Consider the following 21,173-nt stretch of genomic DNA (forward strand, 5'->3'; position numbering starts at 1 on the left):
TTTGGTGTTGACCATTCCCAGCTCTTTTGCTTGAGGGTCCCTTAAGTCCTGGTCTTCCTCCACGATTTCAAATACTCTTACTCCTTCATATGATGAGATCCGATACTGCTTCCCTTGCCACTCAAAGACCAGTTCAAATGGGAACGTCCAGCGATTTCGAATGTCCTTGTCTCGGAGTACACTCAGGACCTGTGCCATTTTTCTCCTTTTGGACAGTGTTGTCTGGGATAAGTCCTGGAAGATCAATATTTCTGCACCATTGTAGGTTATTTGTTTTGCATTCCTTGAGGTTTGCAAAATCTTTTCCTTTGTTTTGTAGTCCTGCAGTTTTGCCAGGACGTCCCCTTGGCCTTGCCCCCAGTTCTGTTCTTCGGGGCCCTACTCTGGATTCTGTCAATCCTCACTTCCAGATGTTCCTCTACATCCAGGATGTCCACAAATAAACCTTTGACCACAGCTTCAAGATCCTTATAGAGGACTTCCCCTGGCAGGCATTTAATTCAAATGTTTGATCTCCTTGACCTATATTTGAGGTCTTCAGCCTGGAGTTCAAGGTTGTGGGTCGCATTTGCCAATTGTCCCACCAATGCTTCAGTCTTACTTGAGTCCTCTGTCAATTTTTGAATAGCTTTCTCATTGGTATCGACCCTTTCATACATTTTGTTCACGTCCCATTATATGTCCTGCAGCGCCGCCACCAAATCTTGTCTCATTACGTCCTTTTGGACTGTCTGTAATTCTGTCCCCAAAGACATTAAAATATTGCTTGAGTAGCGACTGCATCAGTGTTTGATCTTGACCTTCTTCTGATTGGGTCCCCCTTGCTCTGTTTGGTCGTGGCACAGTTGGGCTCCCTGAGATGAGCTAACTTATTTACTCCACATCTTCTGCAAATTGCTCTCCAGGGGTTTCCTGGTCCCCTTCAAAGGTGGTGGCAGTTTGTTTCCCCTAATTTTAGACAATTTTCAATCACCGCCAATCACTGCCCTTCCTCTTGCCACTACCTTCCCTTGCCGGTGTCAAATTTCTTTCTAGTAGGCCTCCTCTCCCTACTCTCTTCCCCGTCTGTAGATTGGGCTGCTTCTGAAGTATTTCCTTTGGACTCCTTTTGTGAGGGAATAGCAAGCAGCACTCTGCACTTCCTATGCTTGGTTGGTGTGGCAGCTACTTGTTGGAAGTTATTGCAGGCATGTTCTAGGGGCTTCCTTCCAAAGGAGGGCTTCTTCTCAAATTAGGGGAATGTGTTCAGATTTCTCGCCCCTTGGCTTGGTGTAATCCTCAAATTACCATTCCAGTGATGTGGCCAAGTATGAGGGGCAGGCAGGTGGCCTAGTCTGCCATGGGTCAGATAATGGCCTGTGCGCCCGACACGGATCCCTCTCCCTCCAACGCTCCTTAGCCACGGACTTCTATGCCCTTTATCAGGATCTCTCCGCCCTCACCCACTTGCTGCAGCTCCGTTTCTGGGGTGCCCCCCTCTCTCCACTCCGGAGTCCTAGGGGGGGCAGGATAGTCCTTACCACCCTACTGCGAGTCTTTTCCTCTCGCGTCTTCCCCCAAAGCTTCTCTGTTACTTCCGCTCCTTGTCTGCCTCCGCTTACCGCAGGGTCTTTTCCAGGATGGGCAGTCAGCCCACTAGAAGTCTCCCTCTGATCTTCAGTCTCCTCCGGTGTCACAGCCTCACCCGCTGCACCCATTCACATCTTTCTTCTTCGTTTTCCCAGGCCTCCGGCTGTAGCTGTGCTGCGAGGTCCACAGATCTCTTCTAGCCTCCACCGTGTTCGGGACGTTCCCACCAGCTGAGAGCCGTGCCGGAGTCCCTTGACTTCGGACATTGCTCTTTTCTTTGGCAGAGGAGGGTAGTATTGGCCCTCACTTGCTCAACCTCTGCCTCTACCGCACCAAACACCTGGGGAGGGTGAAGTTGCTCACTGAGAACGGCGATTTAGGTCCCGAGGTTCGGGAGAGCATCGATTACGGTGCTCTCCTATTGGTGGCGATCTTGGAATTCAAGTGTAAACTTTCTCAAGGCAAAATGTTACTAAAAAGGTACTAAAAAGGCAATGTAGAAAATGACCTAGTTTGACCTAGTTTCAACTATGGCCATCCTCTACATCATAAATCATCTCACTTTAGTAAAGGTATGAAGGAGCAGAGAAAGAGTACACACAGTACGCCAGTCAAACGTTCGATTGAATATTTACAAAATAACTTATTAAACAGTGTAGCTCTCAAACATACAAAAAGGCAGCATAATTCTTGTATTAAGTCAATTCGATTTTTTATTTACAGAACTCGAATCAAGGGTTTTATGCAGTACTTTTTATTCGTGAGATTACTGCATTGACGAAAGAGTTATTTTTCGCAATCACTTCAGCCTTCATTTGTTTCAGTTTGGTTTTAATGTCTTCCTCAGACATCTCGCTTATTGGTAGAGCTTTCATCTTGGAAAGGAAGGACTGGATTATTCTTTCACCCTCCTAAAAAAAAATAAAGAAAAAAAAAATGATTCATACTTTCTAGCCGTAGATTAACAATCTCAACTATTTACACAATAAGCCATTGATTTACCAAAGTCCTCACACTGTACAAAAGCTTTTACAATTGGAATTGTATATTTTAATTTCATAATTGAACATTTAGAATATTTGCCTAGATATCATAATAATAATAATAATTTGACATTTATATAGCGCTACGAACCCTCAGGTATCTGAGCGCTGCTTATTATTACCCACGGTGTGTGGTGCTCATTTATCGACCTCGGAAGGATGAAAGGCTGAGTTTGGCCCGACCGGGATTCGAACCTGCGTTAGCAGACTCTGCACGGATGTCAAAGCGAGCGCTCTACTCGCTGTGCCACTTGACCGGCTACTGAATAGTGAACATCTTGAAAAGAAGTCGAGCTTAAGCTTTGTCTCAACATTCCTAGGTGCCTTTGTCAATTACACATTGGACAAATGAAAAAAGTGCTGAGAAAGATGGGGTAATGGAAGCAGGGTGAACCGAGATGCAAAGAGGCGATAACATTAGTCGCTTAGAAAGTGAACCGACTCCCAACTGTGGATGGTATTCTAATACTTGCTTCTGTCAGACACTACTCTACACAAGGAACAGTTTCAGGAATGGCATGACAGCATTTACATGCCATGCAAGGAAAATTAAAGTGAACTATACAAGTAGCCGTTTTACCATTTCTTGGCCATGCATTTAGCTCAGAACTTATTCCAACTGGCATTTTGGGTCACTAGAAAGTGGTAAATAAGATGGGATGTGCAGGCAGCAAACATGGCATTGCAGTAATAGAATCTGGAATGAAATTAACACAAGCTTGGGGTCACCACAAATTTTATTTAACACAAGCCAGAGTTCGAGGAGGGGAAGCGCTACAGACACTTTACACCATAAGGCAGTGCTTTTTTCATACATAGCATTTTTCAACTTAAGACGCCTCTGAAGCATTCAGACAACTGCAAACGTGTTTCACCCTTATAAAAGAGATGGTCCCTATAGTCTGCACCCTTGTGGGTGGAGCATTGGAGCAGGTTGACCAAACATCAGCAACACCATGATGGATTTTGTAAGGCCTGTGAAGAAAGCCCTTCCACCTAAAACATGAACGCAGAATTAGCCATTTCAGACAAGTCCAACACAGCGCAATGTACACAATAGCATTGCCCTGTAGACATTTCCCTACAGCAAAGGCTTGACATTTGAGCAAATGTGTACATTCACAACGTATTGCGCATCCAGCTCTGAACGTGAACTTCCAGCATTTGAATTACTACTGAGTAGCGCTTTGCATGATTTGGCCAAATTCGATACATATATATGGGATACATTACTCACCGTAATTGTATTTCTGATGCTTGTATCTGCTTAGATTCAGAGTATGGATGTAATAAAGCAGATGAGAGCAGACAAAGCCAGAGAAAAATCTATACACTTTCTACTCCAAAGGGGAGGAAAGGTGGGCGCTTGTGTATCTAAGCAGATAAAAACATCAGAAATCCGATTACGGTGAGTAATGTATCTCTTCTGAGGCTTGTGGATCTGCTTAGATCCCATGCTATGCATAGATTAGCAGGCAGTGTCTGGAGAAGGTGGTGGTTTGTGAAAAGGTACAGCGGCAAATCGATGTTTTAGCACTGCTTGTCCCACCTGTGCAACTGCTTTAGAGAGTGTGTCAATGCAGTTATGCTGGGTAAATGTATGTATGGAGCTCCATGTGACTGCTTTGCAAATGGCGTTCAGCAGGACGTTTGCAATGAATGTCAAAGTAGCTCTTGGTGTGAAAGGCTGAGTCTTGTTTGATAGAGAGTAGCAGAGTTGTATGCATTTCCCTATCCATCTGGAGATGACGTTCTTTGAGACGTGATCACCTCCCTGACTGGTGCCATGGAGACAAACAGTTGGTCTGTTTTTCCTAGCGGCCTTGTCTTGTTTACATAGTAAAGGGCCGCCTTCATACATCTAGAGTATGGAGTTTTTTCTCCGCTGAGCTTGAAGGGTTTTGAAAGCAAGCGGATAGTTCAATGGACTGGTTGACATGGAACTTAGATATCAACTAACTTGGGTGAAAACCTAGGGTGTGTTCTTAGTACCAACATTTCTTTGTGGATAACAAAGAAAGGTTTTGCACCGACTAACCTTGTAGTTCATCGACTCGTCTTATGGAGGTGATAGCCAACAGAAAAGCAATTTTATATGTAAGATCTTTAAGAATAGATTTGTGCATGGGCTCAAAGGGGGGCTCCTATGAGCTTTGCAAGTACCACATTTAGGTCCCACCCTGGAGGCGGGTTTGAAATGGGAGGGTAAAGTCCATTTACTTCCTTCATGAATTCCTTAATGACAGGGACTCTCCACCACGACACCTTGCTTTGAGAAGTGGTGTACACAGAGAGCCGCTAGGTGAACCTTGAATGATATGATATGGCATTTGTAACGCGCCTATTCACAAGTGTTTCACTAGCCCAGAGTCTAGTAAGTGGAGCATGTAATGGAGAATGTGTGATGGAGTACATTCTATAGGGTTTATATTCTTTGACTGGCCCCTTATTACAAATCATTTCCATTTAAAATAACAATGTCTCGTGTTTGGTTTCCATGCCTCCTTAAGGATTTCCATACACCTTAGGGGTAGTTTTAAATGGCCAAATTCTATGACTTCAGATGCCAAGCTGCCAAGTTCATAGACTGGGGGTGTGGGTGGAATGTTGCTCCCCCATGATATGTGAGTTTGATTGGATCACACATCGCCAGTTTGCGCAGATGTGGAAACCAAGGTTGACTCGACCACATAGGCGCAAGTAGGATTAGTGTCACTGGTTCTTGGTGCATCTTGTACACAAACCTGCTCACTAGCCATGTTGGGTGGGGGGGGTAGGCAAATTTCCCTGACCAGTCATCCATAGGTTCATAACCTGGATGCGAAGTCTGGGCATTGCATATTTTGGCTTGTGGCAAACAAGTCTAAAGTGGGGGTAACCCCATAGGGAGAATATATCGTTTAGGATATTTGTCGAGCTGCCACTCGTGCTCTTGGGGTAGAGGATCTCTGCTTAATGCGTCTGACAGAGAATTGAGTTCCCCTGGAACATGTTACGATGTTAGGAACATGCTCCACTTGAGTGCCCACTTCCACATTTTTTGTGCTAGCCTGGACAGACTTGGAGAGTGTGTGCCCCCTACTTGTTTATGTAAAACATGGCAATGGTGCTGTCGGACCCGACAAGTGCACTTGGAAAGCTTGCAGGGCTTTGAGCAATGCTAGCAGTTCCAACAGGTTTATGTGATTTTGGGCTGTGATCTGAGTCCACAGTCCATTTGTGCATGGAGAAGGTAATGGGCTCCCCACCCTGTGAGAAATGCGTCTGTTGTGACACCCGATTGAACTATGGGGTTTGTGAAAAGGTTTTCCCTTCAACAGATTTTCGTTTGTCCACCAGCGTAGCGCTTGAACTAGGGTTAGCGAAACAACCACTAGATCGTCCCACTAACCGCTTACCTGAGACCGTTTCGCTAACCACTCTTGCAATGGATGCATGCGCAGCCATGCGTGCGGAACCAGGCAAATGCATGACGCCATCTTCCTGAGCAAGCGCATTGCTTAGCGTACGGTTATTTGGCGACCGGCTAGATACTGAGGTTTTGCAGCAGTAGGTTTTGCACTCTTTCGTTTGACAGAAAGACTAGACCCTCTTCTGTCTTTAGGATAGCTCCTAAGAACTCTTTTGTCTTGCTTGGAACAAGACTTTATTTTTTCTCGTTGATTGAGAATTCCAATTGGAACAGGAGATTGATTGTTCTCGGTGTATTTTGCTTGCACATTTGTGGGGATTTCCCTGTTATCAGCCAGTCGTCCAGAAAAGGGTACACTGGGATTGATTCTCTGCATAGATATTTTGCCACTACCACTAGTACCTTGGTGAATACCCTTGGAGCGGAGGCTATGCCAAAGGGTAGCACCTTGAATTGGTACTGTTGGTTTGCTGTTTTGAAGCGCAAGAATCTTCTGTGCGCTGGGAACATTGAAATATGAAAGTGTGCATCTTTCATATCCAAGGTTGCCAGGTAGCCCCCCTGTTTCAGCAGAGGGATTACATCCTGTAGCCTTGTCATGTAGAATTTGTGTGGCTTGATATAGGTGTTTGCAGGGCGCAGGTCTAGGACAGGGCACATTGTTAGATCTTTTTGCGGCACAAGGAAGTACATTGAATAAATACCCTTGTTTACCTGGTTTGCTGGGACGATTTCTATGGCGTCCTTTAGTAGCAGTGCTTTCGCCTACCAACAGGATACGTTGTCCTTCGTGTGAAGTCTGTCTTTGTCTTGGCTGGCTGGCGTTTGAATTAGCTCTATGCAATAGCCCCCCGCCACGGTGGAAAGTACCCACTTGTCTGAAGTGATACCCTCCCATGCGTGGGTAAAGTGTGAAATACGACCTACTGGAGTGGTATGGGAGGGAAGCTGTAGCGGGTGGTTATTGCTTAGGAGGGGTTGAGCCCCCTCTTGAGGAGGAGGATCTGCTCCTACTCCTAGACCTCCTTTGGCCTCTTTGAAAACCATGCTGGGAGGACTGTCCTTGTTAAGTACCCCAGGACGAACCCTGGTTGTAATTAGGGGACCGCTGGGAGTTCCTTCCTCTAAAATGGCAAGAGTTTGTCCCCCCTCTGCCCAAAGGCTTTATTAGTGAGCTGTCCCATGTATTTGAGGGTATCATTTTCTTCTTTTGCGCTTTTAAGTGCATCCTTCACTGCTTTGCCAAATAAAGCATTGGGTTCAATGGGCATGTTTAAGAGGGTAGCCTGGGTTTCTAGTTTGAAGCCCGACTGATGAGAGCCATGCGTGTTGTTTGATCAGTGTGCCTTCTGCCACGATTCTTCCCGCATTGTATGCTGCGTTCAGGTTATTTTTAAGGATGCAGCTGGCTACTTGTTTACCCTCAGCCATGGTGAGCGAGAGCTGTGTTTTTAGGGGCTCTGAGTCTATTTGTTGTGTAATCTCGTCCCACTTGAGGCAATGAGAGCGGGCTAATAGCTTTGTTGTATTAGCTATCATTGTTCGATAGGCTGCCGAGAAAGCTACATTCCTGTCCAGGGTGTAGATCTTTTTACTCTCCTTGTCAAAAGGGGCTCTGGCAGGGGCCAGAGGGGTTCCTGCTCTCTTTCTTGTAGTGGTAACTACTAGCGAGTCAGGCTTTAGCTGCCCCCTAATGTATAAAGGGCCTGAGGGCGCTGGTTTAAACATCTTTTCGATGCGCGAGTTGACTGCCCGTGTCAAATTGGGTGTAAGCAGAGAGGGCTGAATACATACATCTCTGGACCGATTGTAACAGGGCATAAATTGAGTTGCCGATTTTGTATCCCTAAAGATGTCCTCCACAAAGTCTATGTCGACTTGGGCTTCTTGGGTGTCTGAAGTGTTCTGCAGCCTTTAGGAGCAGGTCATTATATTGCAGTTGGTTGTCTACCGGGGACTTAGTCACTGGTGGGTCAGTGTGGTTTGGGTGGGGACTGGATGATGTATACGTCGTCGTCGTCGTCATCATCAAAATATTGTTCCAAGTCTCTTGTGTCCCCTTGGTCCTCTGGGTCTGTGTATGAGCCAGGGTCCTGTGAGCTTTGAGTGCTATAATAATAAGTGTCCTGAACCAAGTCCTGACGTGACGAGGTGGTAGTCTGCGTGGTGTCCAGGCAGGCTTTTTGGCAGCGGGTTGAGTGTCTGCTGCCCCACTCCGTGGCGTCCCCTGACGGTTGTGAAGGGCTTCAGGGTTGTCAAAGAAGTTTATAAAACTGAACATTCTCCTCATGACCCTATCGAATTGTTCTGTGGTCCATTGTGAGGAGCTTGGCAACACAGAGGGATTAGGTGTAGGTTCTTGGACAGGGGATTGCTTATGATGCGTGGCCCCTGAAAGGGTGTCTTCAAGGGTAGTGTAATCCCTGCTCTTAGTAGGCTGCAACTTTTTTATCCTGGCGCGTATAAGATTGACATTTTATGACATTTAGGCCTTTAGTAGGGTGTCAGGAACGTGTTTTTTATTTAACTCGCTCAATTTTGAGCTTTTTGAACTTTCATCCCAAACCCCCGCCCCCTCAGCCCCCAAGGCCATCAATGAGTCTTTCGACGCCCGGTAGTCGGTACCCGAGGACTTCCCAGATTTAGACGTGGTGTCGGAAACAGACTTTAACGTTTGTTTCTGGGGCCTGTCGTGTGGTGATCGCAACTGCAATGGCCCAAAGGACAGGGAATGTTCAGACCTTCACCTCGACGTCGCGTGTGGCTCATCGGTCGACGACTTGGTCTACTTTCGGCTGTGGGGGATGTGCTTGGCGTGATGAGACTTGGTAGTGCTTGAGCCGTTGGGTGTCGCCCTGTAGCAGAACCACTGGCTTGCTTGTTGGGGTCAGGGGCTTGCATGCGGGAATCCGATGGATCCCGTTCGCCCTCGGCGTCGGCGTCACTGAGGACGTCGATGCTGCCATCACTGGAGGCTCCCTCGACGTCCATGGTGGCCTCGGCCTGTATGGCGGGGTGGGCGCAGCGTTTAGTCTTGCAGTTTTTGGCCTGAACAGTTTGCAAGACCTGCACTGTTCTTTGGCATGGTCTCTGGGGAGAGAAAGGTTGCACACTCGGTGCAAATCCTTCCAGGGAAAGTGGGAGTAAAGGGGAATATACATTCTCTTAGTGAGACTATAATATGAACTTCCCCCCGCTCTCCCTACTGTGCAGGGCCGAGGCTGTAGACAAAGGATCTTCGAGACGGACATCGCTGTAGTCGAATGGACTTGTCCTCGAAGCCGGTGCCAGAGATCATGCGGTAAACAGAAAAAGATGGGCAGGTGTTAGGCAAAGTTTGTATGCAGTACCCTTTGGGTGCACTAAAACAACTCTGACTACAGGTAACCCAAACTTTGGTATAAGCATGTACTACACAGTTTTGGTAGCGTGTTGAGCAGCCAGACTTATCTCAAGAGGGGTAAATGTGAGCTGTAGGGGAGTTACACAGAGATTCACAATGACAAGTATTCAAATAAACTCTTACACACTAGGTTTCATGAATAAACAGTTATTCATTTATTTATCAGTCAGTTAGAATAAGCCTTCTTCAGAAGGGAGCAATATAAAAGTAACAAACAAATACACCTCAATGGTGTACACTCTTAGTTTCTAAATCCGTAAAGACCCTTTTGGGATGGCTCACAGACACAACCTACACCCTCAGGTGATTTCAATAGCTAGGGGGCTGGGGACATTAATATCTTACTGTTTGCATTTAGAATACTGTTAGAAGTTTGTAGGTTATTAGAACAACAAGAGACCACAAAGATTCTTAATCAGGCAAATGCTTTAGGATCCCCTATACAGAGTCATTCGGTATAACAGGCTAAGCCAAAGTCAATGGGCAAAAGTCTTATATAGGATGAAGCACTTCTGGTAGGTAGTAGAAAAGTCTTTGCACAATGTTTTAGAAGTTTTCGAAGAAAAGAAGAATCAAATGTAGGTCCACAAGCTGATTAGAGTTGTGAGTAGTAGAATATACAAGCAACTCTACAATGAGAGTTAAGTCCTGTCTGACTTTACAGTACCTTTGTATTGAAGAAAAAGTGCAGCAGATGGCTTCTGTTCCTGTGCAGCTCTGCAGATCTCACTGTTCCTGAGCCTCAATCGTGCGGACAAGAGGGAGGACTTCTTGGGACTCCTGCTCTGCAATGGAACGGTCACCGCTCGCAACTGGCAATCTTTCCAACAAGTGGCACTTCGGTGTTTCAGCTCCTTGGGACTACCGCAAATAGCAACACCCTGGTTTCTGGTGTCGAGATGGACTTTCCTTGCTTCTGGGGTCCCGCACTCTGTTGAGGGCGCTTAGGCTCGGTCAGCCCTCCTTCCTGGCAGTCCGGAGGATCTTCCTGGAGCTCTTGGCCAACTTAAAAGCAACGCACACAATCTGGTGTTCCTCTCCATGGCTATTCGGTTTCCAGCAGCAACTCTGTGGAAATTCAACCTTCTCTGTCAATACGAATTTGGAGTTTCAGCACAGCAGCAGGGCTTCACCGGGCAAACCAACGGTCCAGGAGTTGCAGCAGACGTCCTCTTCAAGTTATTCTTCGGTTCCTTTGTCCAGTGGCAAGCAGATCTGCGACCACTGGCAACTTGACCGGGGGTGATGTTGACAAGCTGAGAAGATCCGGGTACCAAATCTGCCTTGGCCACGCTGGGGCAACGAGGATCATCCTGCATCGGCACTGTTTGAGTTGATTGATGACTTGCAGCAGGAGAGGCAACGTAGCAGGAACAGGCCTCCCCACTGAAAGGAAAATGCGTCCCCAATGCTCCTCAGCTGGTGAAACCTGTTGGCGAATTTCTGGCATTTGGAATTCATCACCGTCGCAAACAGGTCGATCTGGGGTCTGCCCCATTTGAGGAAGAGGCGGTCCAATTGATCCCGAAGTTCCCACTCCTGGCAGGAGCGCAGCTCCCTGCTGAGGGAGTCGGCTATGGTGTTCTTGACTCCCGCGAGGTGAAAAGGGATGAGGAACATCTCTTGGGCGACGGCCCAGTGCCATAAATCCTGACCGCCTCTCTGGAAAGCGCTGGGGATCTGGTGCCCCCCTGCTTCCTGATGTATAACATTGTGGTGGTATTGTCTGTGAAGACCCTCACCACTTTGCCCTTGAGAGAGAGAAGGAACGACTTGAGGGCCCAGAACACCGCCGCAGCTACAGGACATTGATGTGGAGATCCCTCTCCTCCAGGAGCCACATGCCTCTGGTGTGGAGACGTCCAGTGTGGGCTCCTCTGCCCTCCAGGGACGCTTCCGTGGTGACAGTCTCCTGGTACGGGGGGCTCTGGAAACCTGTGACACTGGCGATGCTGGAGCCTCCGAGAGCAATCTTGTCTGCAAAGCTTTCGGACACCTGGATCCACAGAGCATCCAGGAATTCTTGGAGCGGTTGCACCTGCAACCTGCAGAGCCGGATCAGGTAGATGCACAACGAATACGACATGCCAAGCAGCGACTTGATGGTCCGTACTGTGGTAGTCTTCAGTGCCAACAGCCATTGCACCTTGCCCAGCATGTACGCTACCCTCTTCACCGAGGGGGGCCGCCAGGCAGGAGACTGTTGAGCCTGGCCCCCAGGAACAGCACGTTCTGCGATGGTATCAAGCAGGACTTTGGATAGTTGACCGAGAACCCCCCCCGTCCGCCAAGCAGCTGGACAGTCTTCTCCGTATGTTCGTTGGCTACCTCCGTTGACTTGGCCCGGATGAGCCAGTCGTCGAAGTACGGGTACACGTGTTTCCCCTGTAGATGCAGATGGGCCACCACTGGTGCCAGGCACTTCGTAAACACCCTGGGCGCTGACTTCAGTCCAAAGGGGAGGGGCCTTGAATTGGTAGTGCCTTCCCTGTACTATGAAGCGCAGGAACTTCCGATACTTCACGTGAATGGGGACGTGGAAGTATGCGTCCTCCAGATGCAGTGTCGTCAAGAAGTCTCCTTCCTCCAGTTGTCCGAGCACGTGCTGCAATGTGACAATCCAGAATTTTTGGGACTGAGTTATTTGTTGAGTCCCCGCAGGCCTAGAATGGGCCACCAGCCCCCGGTCATCATCTTTACCAAGATGTATCTGGAGTAGACTCCGGAGCCCCGGAGTCGCTTTGGAACCAGCTCTATCGCCCCTTTTCTTGTCATGGCGCGTACTTCCGGCAGGGGCTGAGGGATGTGCTGCTCCTGCCGGTGGTATCTACGGACACTTCTGCTGGAACTCTAGTGTGTGTCCGTGGGTGAGAGCGTCCAGCACCCATCGGTCGGTAGAGATCTTCTTCCACTTGCTGAAGAAGCCCACCAGCCGGCCTCCCACCGGGGTGCATGGGTGGGGGCAGACGTCCTGGCCAGTTCAATCTTGCTTTGGGGCATGTGTGCCGCTTTGGGAGTGACGACGGCCACCTCCACCGAAAGCCTTGGAATTGCCTCTGTAGACCTCCTGGGTCATGGACGGGGAGGGTTGGCGGCATGAAGAGGACCCTGTGCCAAAACCCTTGGATGATCTGTCAGATTTTCCAACTGAGGCACGAAAGGACGGGCAGTGTTGAAGAGTGTCCAAGGCACGGGTCGTCTGAGTGTCAGTCTAAATAGCCTGAAATGACTCGACAACGGCCTTCCCAGAAAGGTTGTCCCTGTCCAAGGGCATGTCCAAAATCCTTATCTGGACCTCCTGACGATAGTTGGTGGCTTTTAGCCAGCCACGACGACAGAGGTAGACACTGTTCCCCCATCTGTCGGAACCCCATGTCCACGATGTCCAGGGCCACCGTGATGGCATGGTCCGATGCCAACACCCCCTCCTGGAGGACGGAAAGTGCTTCGACCCACTTGTCTGGTAGGAACTCCATTAGTGGGGCCATCTTATACCACAGCTCCCTGTCGGATCTGGCCAGGGTAGCAGGGGCTTTGGCCGCCTTAACCGTGGATGTCGCGGAGTAGATTACTTTCCTTCCCATGGCATCCAACTTTTTCCCCTCGCTATCCAGAGGGACGGAGGATGAAGACGAGGGGTTAACCAAATTCTTCCTTGCTGCCGCCGAGACCACTAAGTCCGGGGAAGGCTCCGAGCATAGGCACTTGGATGCGGACTCAGGCACGCTGTATTTCTTCTCCAGCAGATCCCTATTGGCTGGGGCCGGGGCTGGATTCCTCATCAAAGCCTGGCCTTCCTCCCAAAAGTCGTCCAGGAGAGGCACTGCCAAGATGGTTTTCCTCTTGGCCTTGCGTCGCTGATATAGGAACCCTTCCTTCCTGGTCTCCTCCGGTGTCAGCTGGAAGAGTTCTGACACCCTGGAATGATCCCAACTTGTCTTTCATAGGGCATCCGCCACCAACTAGATTGTCTACTACGACTTCACCTGGGCCACCTGGACCTTCTGGGGCAGGTCGGTCGTCTGCTCCTTCCTCTTCTCTGACTTTTCCCGCAGCTTCGCCGGTTAGCCGATTTCCTTATGAAGGAGGAGCTGGAGATGGAGGCAGACGGTGAAGAGGAGCGCGCCCTGCGCGTCGCCCCTGACGAAAACGGACCTGCGGTGCTTGGCCTTGCCTTGGGGGCCCCCCAGATGGAGTGCCCTCAAAGGACTTAGAAGGCCGCTCTTGAGGCATGGCCCTGCTTCCCACATGGGATAGAGGCGTTGGCGTTGAGCCGCACCGCCAGCCTACTGTGACGATCTTTCACGGTTCGCTTAGAGAACCCGAGGCAGATTTCATAATCTGCTTCCTTGTGATCCGGACAGAGACAGAGGCATTGAAGGTGTGTGTCCTCCACAAACACGTTCCGCAGTTCGCAGCTGGAGCAGAGCTTGAAAAGGGAGCTTCTCTCCTCCTCCTCCTCTGACATGGTCCGGAGTACGTAGTAGGCCTGATGACCACCTGCAATCTTCGATTAAACTTTGATGATTCTGCCCGTGAGGGGCATTGAAATTCACCAACAAACAAATGGATCCCCGCATGTCGGCCGATGCAGAAAAGAGCACACGGAGGGCTCCATTTGAGAAAAACATGAAAAAACGTAGATCAGCTCCCAGAGCAAAACACGAGGACTCCCAACACTTGAACATGCAGTAAAAATCTGAAGATGGCTGCCAGAGGAGGGGCGTAGCTAGAGGGCAGTATGACCCAGAGCTCAATGATTGGTTTAGAGGAGAAATACAGTTTTGTAAGTGAATGTGAAACTGTTTTTTCTTTTACAGAGGATTCCCGGCCTGACGGCGGGGAATATTCATGAGCATGTGAATCCATGCCAGATCCCATGCTGGAGAAGGAATGTTTCCAGATAAGTAGAAACAATAGGACACCTGCAAGAAGCCAAAGCAGGTGCCCTATTCTGTAATGAGGATTAGAAATCCTAATAATTACAGACAGAAGAGAGCCATTTCGTGGTCTTCACACACGTTACCTGAACATGGGGCCAATGCCTATTCATTCGAGCTAGGTAGAGATTGCTGTACACACCAGGAAGAATACAGGCAGATACAAATGTAGCACAGGTTCAAAGACAAATGTTCTGTATCACAGCACAGGAGATCGGGGAAGGTAACTTATTGGGAACATGCAGTTATTTCTCAGTAGTTCCCACTACCCTATCAAATCCCTATTCCCCTACTCAAATGAGTTAATACTACTTTGCACTGGCCAACCAACTTTCACTAACCTGTAAACTTTGTATTTGATACTTTTGGAGGTGGTCTCAGGAGGGGCCACCAGATATGGTTACCCAAAGGGTACACTAACACCAATAGAACTGTTTATGTAGCTCATAGCAAACGTTTTATGGGATGTAACTGTATTTTGTGATGTCATTAGTGAAAACAACCAGCTGATAACCGCCTAGACACAGAGCGTGTGGAGAATGTTATGCTGTTCATGCTGCAATCCCAGTCATTTGAATGCGTAATAAAGACAGTTGAACTTTGCTCTATGGCTGGGCCTTCCGTTCTTGATGCAGGGGATTTCCAGGGCCCAGTTCCTCTTGCCTATACATCAGGAGGCTAATAGCCCCTGACCGCTTTTACAGGTGGTAGCGAGAGGATGGGTGCCAAGACCCCTCTGAAATAAGACCACCTTTTCCCGCTGTGTGCCCAAAGAGCTGCGTCGTGACCCGCGAGGACCGGACCAAAAAGACCACGCGTGGTATTTTGAGAGGTCATCAGGAGCCGCCTTAAAGAAATTCCTGCCCGCTCCCAGAGGGACACCAAGCATACCGGACGGCAGAGTGGCAGATTAGCGGGAAGGGCGGTGCCTGAGGACTTCAACAGATCAACTGAGTGCAAGTATAGACTCAGCCATACTGTAAACATTGGGAAGGGGAAAGAAGTTGTTTGTTGATTGTTTTGGGTTCTTGTGAGGAAAAGAAACAACAAAAAGAAGAGAAAACCTGTATTCTAGGCGCTTAGATTTGTTAGTCGTCTGGTCCCAGGGCTCGGGAATTGTTTAACTGAGTGATCGCTGTAATATGTCAAGACTTGATGCAAAAACCCACCGCTCCACATGTATTAGGGAGTAGACTGTCATGGTGGTAGATGGTGTTGCAGTATATAATTTTTCAAAATGCTGAATCCAGTTTGCTTCACAAATAGGATTGGTTTGTTCATCCATTGGTTGCACTCTAAATGATTTTCTTAATGCCCAGAAATCCTTTGTTTTTCCTGCTTACAAGAGTCAAGCATGGCTTCTGAATCGGATTGATATAGCAATGATCTCATGGAGGGCAGCTTTAAGATCTGCTTCCACAGTCGGAAGATTTCGTGATGTGCTGTGACACCCGATTTCTTGGCCACTTTTGCTAGCTTTCTTACCAACTTTCTCAAATTTACCAATTCTTGATTGTGGTCAGTTTTGCAATGTTTTTATTCGTCAACTTCAGTCTGAGTCCATCATTGCTCACAGATGTACCAGCCGGCATTCTTTTTCGATTATTGGTCGTTGATCCCACGCACTCCATGCATAACAAGTGATGGTCGCTCTCCCTTGTTTTTACTACCTTAAATGATGTCACAAGCTGTAGAAAGAGTTACCAAACCAACACAATTGATAACAGAAGAATAGCCCACGCCTTCCCATGTCATCTGAGGTGGCATTCCGTTTAACATATGCGTGTCTTTGTTGACCATCAAGGAGTTCCACATTGTGGCTCTTGAATGTCTGGAAGAATTATGGGCCATGCCTTGGGAATCAGAAATACTGGAAATGCATGAGGTGTTTAAGTCACCACAAAAAATCACATATCCTGTTTGCTGATTTATATATGCATCGTCAGTTAAATCAGCTACGTCATCGATGAAGGCTTCATTTGATGTCAATACTGGGTTGCAATATGCATTAATCACTACCAATTTCGCTAGTGACTCTGTGCCTTAGATATTCTTATTCAATTCCCATCCATTCAGAAGTTCTTGGGACAAGGCACACACGCGGATATACATTTAGTTAATGTTAAAGGGCTTCCAGTTTTAATTGCTGTTAACAGGCCTGAAGAAGGGCGCCCTTTTTTCCCTTTGTTGTCGCACTCAATGAAATCTCAAAGCCGTCCAAAATTGGCTTCGCACAGAGCCATGTCTGTTTAAGACAAAGGACGTCAAAAAGGCCTACATTTATGTTGCTGGCCTTGGTAAAATAGATGTGGCCACAAGTGTTCCATGAAGCTCATTTTAGTTAATGGAACTTATCATTTGTCTTACAAGGAGATTGGGTTACAATTGATGGTGGATTGTTGGGTTGTTCGAGTGCGTCCTGAAACGTCAGTGCTCTAGACAGCCAGGACCAGTCCTGATGTTTCTCAATCATTGATGTGGCGAGTGGGTATGCATTAGTTGTATTGATTTCTGGTGTAGAAGATTTAGTTTGGAATGTGACATTTAATTTCTGTCTCGGACCAGTTGGCACTCTACCTGTCTGAAGCGGGTCCAAGTCCGGCTCCTCTGTTGATGAGCTGATCAGCTCTGCAGGATACACCTGGAATGGGTTCCTTATGGTCGAAGTGGGTCCGAACTGGTCTTTCATGAAACGTTGACATATCTTCTCTCTGTGTGCTTGATTGTTGTCAAATCAAAGCCTAGCATTAAAAAGCTTTCCGTTGCCTTGATTAGCATGTTCTTAATCACTGGAGACGTAAGATGTAAATATATTAGATCCGTTCTCCGCACGTCCACAAACTCTAAGGTTTTAAGATCGTTAGGAGGTCAATTGTCGCAAGTTGGGAATGTGATGAAAGATCTAATACTGCTCTTCTATTCAAGATTAACGTAGCATCAGTGTCCAAAATTTGTTCAAGTTTTAATGTTCGATGTTTCGGATTTTGTGGAGGAGAACTTCGGTCCTTGCAGGTCTGACCCGCTACACACTTTAGTCTACTCTCTCTTTTATACAACAGACTTATCTTTCTTTGTTAACTTGTGACTCTCGTGAAGCAGGGACTATGCCTGAGATCGAGGCACCAATAGGTTTTAATGCCGGCAGGTGGCATTTGCGGCTCGATTATGGACAGTGTGTTTGTTTCGGCTGTGCAATCCTGTTGTATGCCGATTATTTAATCTTGAATCTCTGGACACACATGCCTCAGGTTATTTTTTAGTGTGATTCAGGTGACATCTTTTTCTCTTTTCCGACAGGGTGAAAAAGTGCAAATTAGGCTGGTTGTACGGCAAAGACCCTGGATATGCTACTTCGTCCTCTTGTGCAACAGGTTGTACTTCATGAAGGTCACTAGAAGAGTGGTCTAAAGAGTATGTTGAAAGATCCAATAATATCTGAGAACATGGACTCACTTTGTTTCTAGTGGTCTTGGCGCGCACAACCGCTTGGTGTAATTGTACACAATGACGAGATGTGGGTTGTCGCATTTTTTAGATCATTCTGGGAGCGGGTTTTGGCATGAATCTTAGATTTTAACTGAAGTAGAAGTGGAACAGGGTGTTTGTAAGTTGGTCAGACTGAGGATTTCGTTTACCTTGATGCGCCTTTTCTGCCAAATTTGGTCTTTGCATGCCAAAATGGCAAATGCAGGGTTCTCTGTTTATCCTGAACAAATATTATCAGACTGAATTTCATTAAAGGCATGATCAGGCAAGACACACAGTGTTGCCCTCCTCTCTGGAACATTATGATATCGACCTGATTGCCGTTTATAATATTGAAGTGTTTCCGAGGCCCTAATCTTTGCTGCAGAGCAGACAGACCTGCCTCGCTGTCTGCAAAACCCGGACAGACGTCGGTCAGGTCTTCGGCCTCAGTGGTTAAGTCCACCTGCTGCGCTGCCTGAATTGTCAGTGCCCCTTCAGAAGATGAAAGGTTGCTGTTTGGCAATGAGTTTTAATAGTTCCCTTCTTAAATCCTTTTGCAAATGGTCGACAGGAAGACTATGTTCGTTGGTTGTGACATATCCGTCCAAAAAGACAAGCTTGGAATGTGTCATTGCCAATAGAGTGGTATGATCTTTTAAAGTATCATTCAAGTTCTTAGAGCTTCATAAATGGAGCTAGGGTGATAGTAATAGTTGACATCAGAGCAAGGAGATCCGGTTTGTGTTTCTTTGCTTCAACATTCTTCTCACTTTGACTGTAATCCTTTTCATGAGGGGAGCAATTTAAGAGGGTGCTATTTGAACTCATCCGTGATACGTTTAGGCCAGGAGCTTGTGCACTGCTGAGATGCAGTTGGTATGGAGTCTGCGGCTCTTGTTCTTTTGCTGACTCCCTTGCTTCTAAAATTGTCAGTTCGTCAGCATTATTTGTTGAGATTTTTCTAGATGGCTCTCGAGTAGAAGCTTATACCGCCTCTATTGTCGATTTCTTTACAGATACCACACCGGATCTGAGGGGCCCTTTGCAGAGTGGACAACATTGATCCTGGGGCCTGCTATCATTGTCGAGTCCTGAGAGCTCAACATCTGGCTCTTGAATTGGCTATTGTTTACACCCACAACTGACTGCTCCCTTGAGTTGAGCAGGTGGTTCGCGTCATCCTCAGTTATGGTTTTATCAATAACAGCACAGAGGTGATTCTAAACTGCCCAGGATATTGATATGAGAGATTCTCTATTGTCTAATTTATTAAAAGAAAAAAAGTTGAAAAGGTGTCGTAGGCACTCGAGGGTGCAGTGCCATCTTGATTGATATGAGGTTTCTCTCTGTAGAAGACCAGAGTCTTCAATGTCTTCTAATAGTCCTGCATCGAACACGTCTGCTGGTGCTTGGACCCGCAATGCAAGGCTTAGTTTAGGGGGAAATAAGTTTAACAGGTGATCCCCGGTCCATGTCCCCTCAGTTGAGTTTTCTTATAGATTGTAGGGTGCCCTCCCCGTTTGGAGCATTCTTTTGTGCTTCTGTTCAAATTGAAGAAAGAGAAATGTTTCAGAGGAGCAATACAGTTCAACTGTTTGTGAGATACCAAGTTTGACGAAGTGTAATCACCCTCTTTGTCAGTTTGTACTTGGTTGATGTCGGACTCATGGACAGTCGTCTTAATGTTCCTTTCTGTCCCATCCTGTGAAACATTACTCAATCTTTTCTTGGTCAACACGGCGGGGAGTCTAGCATTGTTTTTGGGAGGTTCATCATGCATCATGGCCTTCACCATCTGCGTCTTGGCGCTAACCGACTTGCCATCTTCAGTTGATAATGGCGTGATGGACTGTGCTTTGGTGGTGGGGGTTGTGGGATTTTTTAACCCACTAGTCCAGGCCCTGTAACATTACTGTGTGCTGTTTGCATCAGAAACATCAGAATGGCCGCCAGAAAGCATTGTGTGTGCTAAAAATCACCCAGAAGTGCGCAGGAAAACCCAAAAAATAGGCCGCCAATCCACTTTTGCCTATTCAGCTGCTTGAAAATGTGTTTTTTCTTGGCTGTTAAATTTGCAAAAATCGTGGTTCCCAAACCTCACAAAAGATCCAACCTCCTTGTTGGGTGTTAAACATCACTTTACTTCAAGAATCCACCTAAATACAATGTCATCAGAAGTACATTTATCAGAAGAAAATCCACATTGAAAGATGCTTGCTTGGAAAAATATGTAAAAAATGGGCACAGTACCGTCACTCGCCTGTGTCAGAAGCTGGCTTTTACTTAACCTGTCATTTTAAACTTCTACATTAAGATCTAAGTATGGAAAAGAACTCCGATCAAAACCAATAGAGGTGGATACAATTCAAAACTATATTTTAAAAAGGCTGGAATTAAGAGACTTGTGGATATATTTGTAAAAATGTAATTTGTATTTGAGGACAACACTATTTAAACACGGTTTTAAAAGTGAGTAAAGGTAGCCACACTGAGCTTCAAAGACATTCCACACCTTCTACCTAACAAAGGAATCTTTGTCCCTGCTCTGCTGGGAAACTGGCAGGGGTGTGTGAAAGGAACTGGGAGGGGGACTTTGGCCTGTTGCTCTGCTAGGAAACAAAGGACTCCCTTGACTGAAAAGAAAATGTTAATTCGGGCATCAATAGAAACCAGCTGCTGGCAGGAACAAGCTCAGGTTGCATCTCTGGCTCAGCCAAGCCTTGGAGGCGGGGCTAGACTGAAAATGTGGATTGGGAACTGAAGAAACTGAAAAAGACTTCTAGAAAATTGTGCCGAACTGATAAAAATAAGGAATATAGAGGTTATTAGAATGAAAATGTCGCTCACAGTTTAAAACTACTCTGGAATCTGTGCGATATTCAGAGACTGAACCACGAAAATGTGGACTTTGTAACAGTTGTGATAATGTTAAAAATATGAAAGTTCACATGAATATGCCCAGATGGTATGTGCATGTATGTGGAAAAATTGGTACAGAACTGACAATGACCAAAAGCGCGAAAAACTGTCATTTGTGAACCAAAGCTCTCCAGAAGATGGGACTTTCACGGATGCGTGCCTTATTTAATTTGGGATGTCAATATGTAATATTAGCAAGTTGGTGATATTGTGAATATGTTTTTTATGAAAAATAGATTTTCTCTTAAACTACGACACATCATGACACACTGTTTCCTTCTCAAATCAGGAGAGAGGGAATACTGGGACCAATCAGTTTCCTAGAGGGTGGGCTTAGTATAATCAACCTCCCCACCCCTTTGGGAAATACATAATAGGGACTGTTGAGGGCACAGAGGGACACACACATGACACACATT

General features: G+C 46.9%; 1 protein-coding gene across 2 annotated transcripts in view; it reads right to left on the reverse strand.

Moving 5' to 3' along the window:
* Positions 1 to 2,256: 2,256 nt before the first annotated feature.
* Positions 2,257 to 21,173, reverse strand: part of MSH2 (mutS homolog 2) — a 1,146,446-nt gene continuing 1,127,529 nt past the window's right edge. For both annotated transcript variants that reach the window (XM_069608417.1, XM_069608418.1), the window contains one exon: positions 2,257 to 2,480. In XM_069608417.1, the coding sequence (XP_069464518.1) occupies positions 2,310 to 2,480 (171 nt within the window). In that variant the 3' untranslated portion in view covers positions 2,257 to 2,309. The remainder of the gene's footprint in view (positions 2,481 to 21,173) is intronic.

This window comes from Ambystoma mexicanum, chromosome 4q (genome assembly GCF_040938575.1).
Source record: "Ambystoma mexicanum isolate Mex_15411 chromosome 4q, UKY_AmexF1_1, whole genome shotgun sequence".
Lineage (NCBI taxonomy): Eukaryota > Metazoa > Chordata > Amphibia > Caudata > Ambystomatidae > Ambystoma > Ambystoma mexicanum.